The sequence below is a fragment of the Myxine glutinosa genome, chromosome 2 (genome assembly GCF_964187855.1).
Source record: "Myxine glutinosa chromosome 2, kmMyxGlut1.1, whole genome shotgun sequence".
Taxonomy (NCBI): domain Eukaryota; kingdom Metazoa; phylum Chordata; class Myxini; order Myxiniformes; family Myxinidae; genus Myxine; species Myxine glutinosa.
Genome location: NC_136262.1, coordinates 107,652,470 through 107,665,946, shown reverse-complemented (window position 1 = coordinate 107,665,946; position 13,477 = coordinate 107,652,470). Strand labels below are relative to the sequence as shown.

General features: G+C 46.0%; 2 protein-coding genes across 3 annotated transcripts in view; one reads left to right on the top strand and one right to left on the bottom strand.

The window, feature by feature from the left end:
• LOC137421439 (low-density lipoprotein receptor-related protein 12) overlaps positions 1 to 9,345 on the top strand; it is a 47,024-nt gene extending 37,679 nt beyond the window's left edge. The window contains exons 8-10 of one of the 2 annotated variants that reach the window (XM_068107513.2): positions 2,881 to 3,202; positions 7,074 to 7,206; positions 7,428 to 9,345. In XM_068107513.2, coding sequence (XP_067963614.1) covers positions 2,881 to 3,202; positions 7,074 to 7,206; positions 7,428 to 8,351 — 1,379 coding nt within the window. In that variant the 3' untranslated portion in view covers positions 8,352 to 9,345. Of the gene's footprint in view, positions 1 to 2,880; positions 3,203 to 7,073; positions 7,207 to 7,424 lie in introns of both variants that reach the window. The other variant, XM_068107512.2, reaches the window with a different exon arrangement.
• Positions 9,346 to 11,069: 1,724 nt separating this feature from the next.
• The window catches only part of TMEM64 (transmembrane protein 64), a 30,170-nt gene continuing 27,762 nt past the window's right edge, over positions 11,070 to 13,477 (bottom strand). Inside the window, exon 4 of the mRNA XM_078772621.1 lies at positions 11,070 to 11,620. Within this exon, the coding sequence (XP_078628747.1) occupies positions 11,474 to 11,620 (147 nt within the window). The 3' untranslated portion in view covers positions 11,070 to 11,473. The remainder of the gene's footprint in view (positions 11,621 to 13,477) is intronic.

The following is a 13,477-nucleotide window of genomic DNA, read 5'->3' as shown; positions in this document are numbered from 1 at the left end:
ATCGCATAGTTTGAGTTTTAGGATATACCAAGTCCGCCATGTGGCTATCACTGACTTCCAAGTTAAGTCTGCCTATGGCCCAAGCCATATCGGATAGTCGTTTGTCCCGCCTAGTGTCATCGTAGACTGCTGGTTGATCGTGGCCTCTGTAGGATGTGGGTAGGTCATACTTTTTCAGATTTTCTCCAAATTCGTGTAGCTGCTGACATGGCAATACTTCCTTTAGGGCTTTCGGACCATGAACTACAGATGTGTCAGAGCGCTTGGGTTTGGATAAGATGGCCTTAGGCTTATGCTGGTAGAGGACACACACCGTATCATGTTCAGATGAATTTGCACCTTCGTGGTCCCAGTTGTCCATTGCTGCTGATGTGAAGTTCCCTTGGTCAAAATGGGCTGGCAACTTCATGTCCACTTCATTTTGGTTGACAGTGAACGCGGCCATGTCATGCTGGTACCGGCGAAGTTCAGTGTAGCTCATGGCCAGCGCCTGTCGATTCAGAGAGGTGACAAAGATTTTGCCACCACGTCCTAGACTGTGGGCAAACTCGGCATTCAATACAGACATTGGTGTTCTTTTTCTGCCAGAATGGTGAATGTAGAACATGTGCTGGAACATGGTCTGTATTTTCCGACATCGCTGGACTGAAAGAGAACCATCTTTGCACGGCACCTTTTCCTCCTCCTGGTCTACATCATCGACATCTTCCTGCATGTCACTTGTTATCTTGGTCAGCTGCGGCCCTGTATGTGGCTGGATTGAATTTAAACAAATGGCCATAAGACTGCAGGATGGGCTCTGGGATATTCATCTTTGACCAGGCTTGCTTTAAATCTTGGGCATCACAGAAGCGATCATCTAAGTCGAAGTCGTAGTCATGCAAGCATGCTCTGAATTGAGCTGCTACTAATTGCATGGGACTCACTGATCGGATACGCTCAGCAAGTACATTTGCCTCATTACCCAGCACATAGAATACCATGTGGCATTTTCTTGCAGAATCTGAGTAAGCAAAGTCTATCAGGTCGTTGAACTGCTTGTAGAGGAGGACCTTCACATCCCTATTCTGGACATTACCTTTACCTCCTAGGTGGCTGTTCATCTGGTCTCGAATAGTAGAAAGTTCATAACCCTTGCCAGCACTCAGACCCATCTCAATCTCGTCAACGATCTCATTCCACACCCACTGCTTGGCATTGAGTTGTACAGGGGCACTAAAAGTTCTGGAGCGTTCATACTGCTGAATATATTTGCACATGCACTGGTTGTGATAATAAATATCAGACCCATACACAGCATGTTCGTCTTGAAGGTTACAGGTTCGACGGAAAACATCATCCTGGAAGTAGACGGTCGCATCTAGGAATATGTTTGCTCGGTTGCTCTCGCAGATTCTATATTTGGTGAAGTCACGGTTGACTGACTTGTTGCCACATATGACGCATGTATACTGATAGTACTCATGGCACGACCAGGTGCCACACAAGCCGGTGTTCACATGTTGTTTGACTGTGAACGAGTTGTAGTAGGTGTTAGTGACTGGGTTGATGCATCATCACGAGAGGGCACAGATTGCTTCAATGCTTCTTTCTGCTTCTCCTTAAGCTTGGCAATTTTGGTGCTATTTGTGTAGCCCTTGTAGCACGCATTTGTGACATGATAATTGAATACAGCACCAGGCGTCAACTTCTTCAACCTTGCGAGCACCGCATCTTGTCGTGTCTCACTTGCGGATATAATCTGATCGCACCCATGTTGTGTATACACCAGCTTGTCTTGGGTGTACTCTTGGCAAATAATACAAAGCTCCTCATCAAACTCCACCGCAGCATCAGTCGCAGCGCTAAGATTGACCGCTTCCATCATGATGTTAGTCAGTTCCAATCTGAAATGGAAAGAGAGATTAAGAAAGGGTTAAAAAATATCTTAAAACACATTCACAAATGACAATCACGAATATATCAAAGCCAGTGATGGTAGTAAGTACCTATAGTCCTATAAACATGGTTCGATTCCTTCGATTGACATTGGAATCACTTGATAGAGACTCCATATCGAATTTTTATTGTTTTAAACGTGTCCCCCGCCCCAAAAAACCTATTTTTTTTTAAAGTTTGTCAAAATCGCTCAGGAAATGGCCAACATATGACCGGTATGGTTTCTCGCCCGACGGGCAACTTTTGGGGCAAGCTGGGCAAAATCTATAGGGATTTCGAGCGAGAACCCAATTTTTTTTAAAGCCTAGGACCTATACTACCATATAAAAATGGGGTTTCCCCTATACATATAAATGCATACAACTCAGGCCCAGCCCCAGGAGTAGGGTGTTCCATGAACTCTAGTTATTTTATTTTATCAGTCGCATCATGTCTGTGGTTTGTTGTAATTCACATTCATGTAACTGGTGTTGGTTACTTCAATTGTTTATTAATATTTACTGTATAAAAATCCACAAATTTTCCTGCATACCTTGTGGTAAGTGGATATTACTTGCATATGGAGCCTGGTGTTGGCTTAACGGTGGTTGGCTTGAGATCTTAGGGTCACGAGTTCAAGCCCCTGTTCTACCGTTAAATTAACACCAGGTGGGTTGACTCAGCCTGTCATCCTTCCGAGGTCGGCAAAATGAGTACCAGCTTCTTGGGATGAATGAGCCATTTGAGTATCCAGCGTCGGAGTGACGACCCGTCCAAGATTGTGCCCGATAGCCTAGAGACTGCTTCGGCAGCCATGTGTATCATCACGATGCAAAAAGGAGTGCTCATCATAGCAAAAAATAAAACCTTTGATTTCCTAATTTTTTTGAATACTCAAAGATAGCTGTGATATTAAATTGACTTTTTACCATGGTTCTGCCGTTTTTAACCTTTTGTTCACAGTTAGCTCACCTGTACGCTGCTACAGTCTTGCGGATCGATGCAACTACCAGTCGCAGTGTGCCGACGGTACGGATGAGCGCCACTGCTTGGTTTGTCAGCCGGGCACATGGCATTGCCGCAGCCATCGCTGCATCTTTGAGAGCTGGGTGTGCGACGGGCAGGATGACTGCGGAGACGGTTCGGACGAGCAGGACTGTCCCGTCATCGTACCGCGCCGGGTCATCACGGCCGCCACCATCGGTGGCCTCATTTGTGGTCTGCTTCTGGTCATTGCCCTTGGCTGCTCCTGCAAACTTTACACTCTACGTTCCCGTCACTACCAGTGCGTATTTTAATATCGTTGTTTTATGCAACTTTGAAGAATATCAATATAACATAGAATTCTGAGATTTTTTTTTTGAAAGCTTCTTTGTAGGACGTAGGACAAGCTAAATTGCTACATTGCTAAGGTGCGGCCTCAAGGGTACGCAATGGGTCGGTATTTGCATAGTGCGCACAACAAACTTATGGACATGCACATTCGTCACGTAATGTACGAGGGCGTGTTGAAAGATAATGCCTCCTATTCTTTTTTTTCTTCTCCAAAACAGGTAAACATATTCAAATGAAACAAAGACAGATACCAACATCTTGATTCTGCCGTGGTTCACATTTATATCTGAACATAATCACCACTGCGGTTCACACATTTCTGCCAATGTTCAACTAGCTTTATGATGCCGTCACAATAGAACTGTGCTTCCTACTCGCTGATTGAACCAGCTGAGCTTCACAGCGGCCTTGACTTCATGGTCAGGGAGAAAAAATGTTTTCTACAAAGGTGTTAAGTTCAGGTTGGAGATGAAAATCTGACAGATCCAAGTCTGGGCTGGTGATCCCTTGTGGTGGTACTCCATTAACCGTTTCTTACCCTCGGGATTGTGATGGTGCTCTCATCTCCAGTCAGTCATCCCAACTCTCCTCTCCATTCAGTCATCCCAACTCTCATCTCCAGTCAGTCATCCCAACTCCCAACTCCAGTCAGTCTTCCCATCACCCATCTCCAGTCATAGCATCCCATCACCCATCTCCAGTCACAGCATCCCATCACCCACCTCCAGTCAGTCATCCCAACTCTCATCTCCATTCAGTCATCCAAACTCTCATCTCCATTCAGTCATCCCAACTCTCCTCTCCATTCAGTCATCCCAACTCTCATCTCCAGTCAGTCATCCCAACTCCCAACTCCAGTCAGTCTTCCCATCACCCATCTCCAGTCATAGCATCCCATCACCCATCTCCAGTCACAGCATCCCATCACCCACCTCCATTCAGTCATCCCAACTCTCATCTCCATTCAGTCATCCAAACTCTCATCTCCATTCAGTCATCCCAACTCTCATCTCCATTCAGTCATCCCAACTCTCCTCTCCATTCAGTCATCCCAACTCCCATCTCCAGTCAGTCATCCCAACTCCCATCTCCAGTCATAGCATCCCATCACCCATCTCCAGTCATAGCATCCCATCACCCACCTCCAGTCATCTCATCCCAACTCCCATCTCCAGTCAGTCATCCAAACTCTCATCTCCATTCAGTCATCCAAACTCTCATCTCCATTCAGTCATCCCAACTCTCATCTCCATTCAGTCATCCCAACTCTCCTCTCCATTCAGTCATCCCAACTCCCATCTCCAGTCAGTCATCCCAACTCCCATCTCCAGTCATAGCATCCCATCACCCATCTCCAGTCATAGCATCCCATCACCCACCTCCAGTCATCTCATCCAAACTTTCATCTCCAGTCAGTCATCCCAACTCTCATCTGCAGTCATCTCATCCCAACTCTCATCTCCAGTCAGTCATCCCAACTCTCATCTCCATTCAGTCATCCCAACTCTCATCTCCATTCAGTCATCCCAACTCTCATCTCCATTCAGTCATCCCAACTCCCATCTCCATTCAGTCATCCCAACTCCCATCTCCATTCAGTCATCCCAACTCTCCTCTCCATTCAGTCATCCCAACTCTCCTCTCCATTCAGTCATCCCAACTCTCATCTCCAGTCAGTCATCCCAACTCCCATCTCCAGTCAGTCATCCCATCACCCATATCCAGTCATAGCATCCCATCACCCATCTCCAGTCAGAGCATCCCATCACCCACCTCCAGTCATAGCATCCCATCACCCACCTCCAGTCAGTCATCCCAACTCTCATCTGCAGTCATCTCATCCCAACTCCCATCTCCAGTCAGTCATCCAAACTCTCATCTCCATTCAGTCATCCAAACTCTCATCTCCATTCAGTCATCCCAACTCTCATCTCCATTCAGTCATCCCAACTCTCCTCTCCATTCAGTCATCCCAACTCTCATCTCGTCAGTCAGTCATCCCAACTCCCATCTCCAGTCAGTCATCCCAACTCCCATCTCCAGTCATAGCATCCCATCACCCATCTCCAGTCATAGCATCCCATCACCCACCTCCAGTCATCTCATCCAAACTTTCATCTCCAGTCAGTCATCCCAACTCTCATCTCCATTCAGTCATCCCAACTCTCATCTCCATTCAGTCACCCCAACTCTCATCTCCATTCAGTCATCCCAACTCTCCTCTCCATTCATTCATCCCAACTCTCATCTCCAGTCAGTCATCCCAACTCCCATCTCCAGTCAGTCATCCCATCACCCATCTCCAGTCATAGCATCCCATCACCCATCTCCAGTCATAGCATCCCATCACCCATCTCCAGTCATAGCATCCCATCACCCACCTCCAGTCATCTCATCCAAACTTTCATCTCCAGTCAGTCATCCCAACTCTCATCTGCAGTCATCTCATCCCAACTCCCATCTCCATTCAGTCATCCCAACTCTCATCTCCATTCAGTCATCCCAACTCTCATCTCCATTCAGTCATCCCAACTCTCATCTCCATTCAGTCATCCCAACTCTCATCTCCATTCAGTCATCCCAACTCCCATCTCCAGTCAGTCATCCCAACTCCCATCTCCAGTCAGTCATCCCAACTCCCATCTCCAGTCATCTCATCCGAACTCTCACCTCCAGTGTTTATGCTTCACAATACTGACAACGCCATGCTGCCCGCTGCCATCTTTACTCACGTAGCATTAAGACATCAGGTGTCGTAATCATGAAACTTTGCAGCAAGTAAGGGGAAGAATTTGCCTGGACTGCGTTTTCATTCGAATATTTTTACCCGTTTTGGAGAAAAAGAATAGGAGGCATTATTTTTCCAACACGCCCTTGTACTTGCGTATTTTGTGAAATTGATCATCGAATAGTAGGTACAGTCTTGTTGATGCATCCTGAAGTTCGCTTATAAAGCTATTCTGTTCACTTCCTGCTATTGCAGAATGAATATGAATGAATGATCGTTTTTAAGGCCATTTTCCCCGCTAGAGCGGGGGTTAGCCTTGCGGGCCCCATGACAATCATGGTTCCCTGTTTGAGGCAATGTTTTTATGGCCGGATGCCCTTCCTGACGCCAACCCTTAGTCGCCTCTTACGATGCGCAGGGATACGGTGTACCTATTCTACGGTGTACCTATTCTAAACCGGGGTATTGCAGAAAAGGGGGAATAATAATCCCAATAATTGTTGTCAAACCCTATTTATAATAATCATTCAAAAGAGATTGGATGTCCCAAAGTTCACTTCCAAACTTCATGACACGCCAGTGACCAGTGAGGTCATGCCACACCTTTTGTGTTATTACCTGCACCTCAGTGTGCACAATGTCAATCACTTGGTTTTAGTTGTAAAGTTCAAGAGCAACGTGACATGAACAAATGGCTCCATTTTTGGCCAGACTCAAACGGAGTCTTTGCAAAACTTTTCTAGAAAGAAAAACAAATCCGAATTTCGGATCCAAGTTCCTCCGAACAAAAAAAATTACTAAAATTCCTCGACATTCCTTGAACAAGCATCCATAGTACTTGGATTCGTTATTTTTAAACGTCTACAATGGTGTGGAGCATTCGCTTTATAAGGCTGCTTGCATTTCCAATTGGTGGGTGTTCTGCCGTGGGACCCACCGCACCCGTGAACAGCGGAATTGGGACCGATGGATGATCAGGACTCTAAGTCACATGATGTCTCCAAACTTCCATTTTCCAACTGACGTCAATGATGCTTTTAAAATCCTAGATAGGAAGTTTTCAGTGTTCCTCTGCCGTACGTCGTGTGTGCAGATGGTTTGAAAACCCTCTGACTCAGCTTGATGCCGAGCTGCTGTGCAGAGACCCACCTCCTTCGTACAGCCAGCTTATCGCCCAGGGTCTCGTGCCCCCAGTGGAGGATTTTCCTGTGCACACTCATAGCCAGGTGAAGATCCCTCCCTCACCTGAGGAGCATTTATTATTCCTCAACCGTGTTTTGACTGGCCTTCCAGCAACTGCCATATTTTCAGTAATCCTTGATGACTTGACAAATATTTACACCAGCATTTTACTCTATGTCAGTGCAGAACGGATATGCCACACACACTTATTGCACAACTAAGTGAATGTACCCCCTCTGCTGTCTCCCCTCATCCCCATAAGCAGGCCTCTGTACTTGAAAGCCTTCGCCTTGCAATGCGCTCCCAATTGGGACTGTCGGCCGGTGGAACTGCACACCGCTCTGGACGACAACAAAGCCGTGTCTGGCGGCGCCTTTGCCGTCTGCTCCGGGTTCCTGGGCGAGGCCACGGTGGTAGTACCTCCGGCAACAGTGGGGATGAAGCTGGAGATGGGGTAAACTGCAGCAGAACCGGCTGCCCTGGAGAGGACCATATTATAGGTCACGAGTGCCCCGGTAATGATTCAGACGAATCTGAAGAGACCAGCTCTCACCCGGGGGATGAGAGAGTTGAGAACGGAGGTGGCGCAGTAGCCGGCACACTCCCTCAGAAAGCCCCGCTGCTTTCGTTTGTCGAGGCACCGGCTGTCAGGCCAATCGGTTTACTTCAAGTCAATGAGGTACATTTGGAGGTCGTGGAGAATGTACAGCATTGTGCATCGTTACGCGAGAACCGAACTGGCTCTACCGCTGGCAGAGATTCACCAGGCCTCAGCTCTCTGAGCAATGTGGCACGAAGTCTCCGCACGCGCCTTGCCATACCACGATCTAGCCCTTCACCTCAACGCGGGTGTTCTACAGGGACCGCGCAGGTTGCCAGTTCTTCGGCGGCTTCATCGTCCACATCTTCCTCTTCCAGCTCTTCCTCCTCTTCATCCAATATCCCCCTGCTTATTGCACTTGAGGATTGCCCCTCGCCGACACAGAATGCAGACGATACTGTCGAGGAAGCAAAGGATCCAGCTGGGAACAATTCCTGGCGACACAACTTTGAACTTGGGCAAGTCGCAAGAGGCCAAGACTGGGGTGGAGCCCGTCCTCGCATTTCGCCAGAGGTGGCACGTGAGAGGGTCGTGCGACAAGATGGCGGATGCGAGAGCAGCGACGATGACAGCTTGTTATCGTGTTGAAAAGCTAAAACGACAATGCTCAGGTTGTTTTGCTCATCTGAAAAATCTTTGTCCAGTTTTTCCTTCCTCGATTTTTTTTTTCCCCCTCTTTTTCTCATCTTGCTACATCATGATCTGCGGAGGCTGATGTATTTACTCGTCGGGTGGGAGAAACATGTTGCGAAATGAGGATATCCTGATTTTTAAAGATGCTTGCCAAGGGTATCCAGCCAGTTGCCTTCTCTCCATTTGGCGTATGTACGCGGTGGAAGCCGGATATAATGAGGTGACTTTACCAGAGATTCCGTCATCCTCTGCTCACGTATGCAAAACAACGGGTCAGACTTTTTCTTACCGTTTTTGGGTACCGTTTGTAGCACCATTCCAAGTTTGTGTGCCGGCATCCAACCTAATCGGTGGACATTGAAACGACTTGTTCAGTTTGGTAAGAAACGTTGCTTTTGATTCAAAATTTGAAACCATTACATTTGCAAGGAACACGAATCTACTCGCCTTCTGCATGCTTTTTTTTTTTCTTTTCTTCTTCAGCTTTGCTCAAGCTAATAATTAAACAATAGACTTGAAAGGCACTGAAAATTGTAAAATGTCAACTCAGTCGCGTGTGGGGGGTAGCAGACTTTGCCATTCGGGGGTGCGAGGCTCTCCATTGGCTGAGAAGCTATTATTTAATGGTGCAATAACGGATAAGCCGGCCGATCTGTATATAGGCATTTCGTGTGGAATGGCATTGCATTCTTTTGCATGTCCCCGTTACTTTTTAATGCTGGTTTGATGTACAAAGCAAATTGCAATTTAAAAAAAAATGATACGACGTCGAGATTCTGGTCTTTTTGAACGGTGGAAATGCAACCGAAACTACTTGCACTGCCAAAAGGTTTGTGTTTTGGGGGATTTCGCAGATTTTCACCGGAAAGCTTGGCAAGCGGTTTGCACAGCACTCCCGTGCGGACATTTGACGGGAAATAAATCGCCAGATTGCTCGGCTTTGACTTTATTTTATTATTTTTGCTCATTACCTCTGCCACCAAAGGCTGACTGAGGTCGTTTTCACCTGTCTCTTTGTTACCTGCAAAATCGAAGATTTTTCAAGTATATTGGTCAGTCGACTTTGTTATTGTTTGTCTGTCAATCACCACAGGTCACAATTCCAAAACGTTGGGCATGAAACTTGTTGGAGAGGTAGTCACAACTGAGAAGCGTATTGATCGAGGTCACATTTCTAAAAGTCATTTTTCATCCGATTAACTTGAAAGTTAAACAGGATTTGATTATTTTCACCGAATTGGGAAAACTATTTTTGAGGTCAAAGGTCAACTTCAGGTCAAACTGATAAAATCATCAATTTTCATCCGATAGGCCCGAGCTTTAAATCATCAATTTAAATCTTAATGAAATGGACAATTTGATGTATCCATGGCAACAGTTTTAAGATTTTTGAAGTATATTGGTCGGTTGCGTTTGTTATTCTGTCTGTCATCGGCCTACAGGTCACAATTCTAAACCGATCATGAAACTTCACCGAGTTGTAGAGGTCGTCACAATTGAGAAGCCTATTGATTGAGGTCAAAGGTCATCTGGAGGTCAAATTTCTGCAATTGCCATTTTTCATCCGATTGACTTGAAAATTTTACAGCATTTGCATATTGCCTCACTAAATAGGGAAACCAACTTTTTTGAGGTCAAAGGTCAACTCAAGGTACAACTTCTAAAATCATAAACTTATCTAAAAATCATCACTTTTCATCCGATTGACTTGAAAATTTAACAGCATTTGCATATTGCATCACTGAATTGAGAAACCAACTATTTTTTTTGGTCAAAAGGTCAACTCTAGCTCAAACTTCTAAAATCAATTTTCATCTGAAAAATCGTCACTTTTCATCCTATTGACCCAAGCTTTGATCAAGATCGTCAATTTTAATCTTGATGAAATGGCAACCATTTGGGGAAGGGGGGGGGGCGATTTTGCAAGTATCGTGCTCTGCATGACCTCTTCTAGTTTGTTTGTCCGTTTGTGTGCAGGATATCTCAAAGTTATGGACGGATTCCGACGAAACTTGGTGGACAGGTTTGTGAGGCAAGGACGAATAGACTCGAATTTGGTGAAGATCCAAATACGGCTCTGGATACGAGAATTTTTTAATTCGCAAGTTATTCTACACCATCAAGTAGTAAGGCCAAAAACTATATAAAGCACGATATTTCAAAACGTTTTGGACAACTTGTGACAAAACTTGGTGGATGAGTTGTTTAGGTGACAAGAACAAGCCAATCAATTTTGGCTCAGGTCCGAATCCAGATCTGGCCTATCAGTGGGATACAAAACGTAAACTGTTCACCCTGGCAGAGGTGTGCGCTCTACCAAGTGCCTTTTCTTGGACGCCATCTTGAATTTCTCAAAACCATCAAGGGTGCACGGAGTGCACCCGGCAGATTCTGAAAGAGTAGATCCTAGGCTACCAAAATCAATCAAAAAAAAAACTTTGCATAAAATTTCCAGGTTCAGTCATACTTCTGCCGGACTATGTCTAGCTTGATCAGTTTCTGCCATGGTTTGTAGTCCAATAGCTACCCTTCCCATTAAAGTGGTGGTTTTTCATGGAAAAGGGTATGTATGGTATGCACCACTTGCACTTTGTCAGCTCTGTCTGCATTGGGATTCTTAATCCATTCTATCGCAATTGCCTAGACATTAACAAGTACAGTAAAGCGACACGATAAGAAAAAGATATTTTACTATTTACAAAAAAAAAGAAAACCTGAAATGTAATCCTTGGCAATTGGGAGGGGAGGGAATAAAATAATTCCGTGCAATTATGGATAGTTGTGTCCATTGCATAATCTAAAACATTTGACTTTGGGGGAAGGAATAACTCAATCAAATAGTGTCCTGTAGCACAACTTTCACCCATAATCCGCTGCTACAAATGTGTCTCGCCGAGGCCTACAAAAGTGCATTCACCTCCTGACCCGATTAGTGTCGAAGCAAGTTTACAACACCGACATTGTGCAAAACATGTTCTCAGTTACGTATGTACGTGCATGTCCTCCCAACCCCCAGTAACGTTTGTGTGTGTGTGGTCCCCCCAGTGATGAATGTTCATTAGTTACATGTGCATAGTTCAAACATCCTCCACACCCGTAAAAGCAACTGGATGTGTGTCGCCATCAGTGTGTGCGATGTTGGCGTTGCCATAGGACGCAATGGCTTCAAGTTCTTGTCTTGCTCTCCGTACCACGTAAAGCATTAGTGCCACACTGATACAAAACTAGGGGAGGGGAAGGGATAGGAGAGAAAATGGACGTTATTTTCCTTCAAATGCAAACAATTTGGGAATTCAAGCAGTTTACGTTTTTACTTTGCCAAACAAGTCGTTTTACAAAAAGATTTTTCAGGTGTGTGTGCGTGCGTGCGCTCCACGATGAGCCTTAAGACACCATAAAAAAAAATTTAATTTTTTTTTTGTTGTATACAAGATCGAGGCTCATGAAAGAGCGAACATTAATCACACAGAAAGACAAACCGACACATAAAACATATAACATCGGGAGCGGTAGACAAGATGGGGGGAGAGGGGGAAGGACACAAACATAACATTTGAGAGCAGGGACCGAGAGACATGGAGACATCGAGATATCTGTGGGAGGGAGAGGGCTTTGAGGTGGGCATGGGAAGGGGGTGGGGAGTGGGCGAGGTATAAAACATATGGACACTGCCAGGACTTCCAGGAAAGAAGTTGGAATTTCAAACAAGGTGGATCTGGGGTGAATTAGCGGGGGTAGAAAAGATCAAGGTTTTGGATGGAGGAAGATAAGAGATGGTGGTGAACAGCTGTTTTAAAGACCTGGAGGGAGGAGTGGGATTGAAGGGAGTGTGGGAGTTTGTTCCAGAGGCGGGAGAAAAGAGGAATGAAAGAGTGAAGGTGAGCAGAGAGCCATGATTTCGGCAGTTTAACCATCAGAGGGTTGCTGGCAGATCTTGTGCGACCTGTCGGAATATTTGGGGGACAGAGCACAGAGAGAGCTGGGGGAGCAAGGCCGGAGAGGAGTAGAAAGACCTAAGGTAGAAGACAGAAAGACCACCTACCTGCCTGCGGTGAGCGAGTGAAAGGCCCTCAGACATAGTTTCATCGTGGGAGATTCCAATAATTCTGAAAGCTTTGGTTTCAACAGCGTGAAGCCGAGCTAGGTGTGAGGCAGGAGCACCGGCAGTATAGGGGAGAACAGTATTCCATTGAGCTGCGGATGAAAGCCTTGTATGTGGTGAGGAGCTCAGGTGTGCCGAGGAAGGACTTCGCACGACGGAGGATGCCCAGTCGGCGACTGGCTTTGGAGGCCAGCTTGGAAATGTGGTTTTCTCAAGAAAGATCATGGCAGATAGTGAGACCCAAAAGCTTGAGCGACAGAACTTCTTGGAGAGGATTGTTGAGAAAGTAGATGGGAGGGTTGTCCAGTCGATCTTTTTGGAGAGACAGAGTAAGAGTGTGAGATTTGTCAGGATTGAAAGACATGTTCCACTTGTTTGACCAGTCTGATTTTGTCCAAGTCTTCAGAGTGAGGAGGCTGCAGACTGCCGATCTGAGGGAAGAGGAATGGAGCGGCAGAGAGTGGAGTCATCAGCAAAGAGATAGAGAGAATTTTCCAGAGAGTCGGAGAGATCATTGATAAAGACCAGAAAAAGGACAGGGCCCAGAACACTGCCTTGGGGAACTCCAGCCTGAACAGGAAGGGGAGATGAGAGAAATCCATTCAGGGCCACACGTTGACTACGACCAGAGAGGAAGTCCGCAAGCCATGCATGGAGATTTCCATGGACACCATACGAGGAGAGTTTGGTGAGCAGAGCTGGGTGCCAGACCGTATTGAAGGCACGTGATATGTCAAGGGAGACGGCTCTGATTTCCTGTTTGGCATTGAGGACCTCCATCCATTGTTGAGAAAGCAGAAGCAGCATGTCCAGAGTCGTGACCTGGTCTGAAACCAAATTGATGATCGGAGATCAAGCCATTGGAGAAGAGGAAAGATTTCATATCCGAAGCAATGATGGATTCCATGACTTGGCTGATAATTGGGAGCAGGCTGATTGGTCTGTAGTTGCAAGGATCTGTTTTTGCACCTTTTTTGTG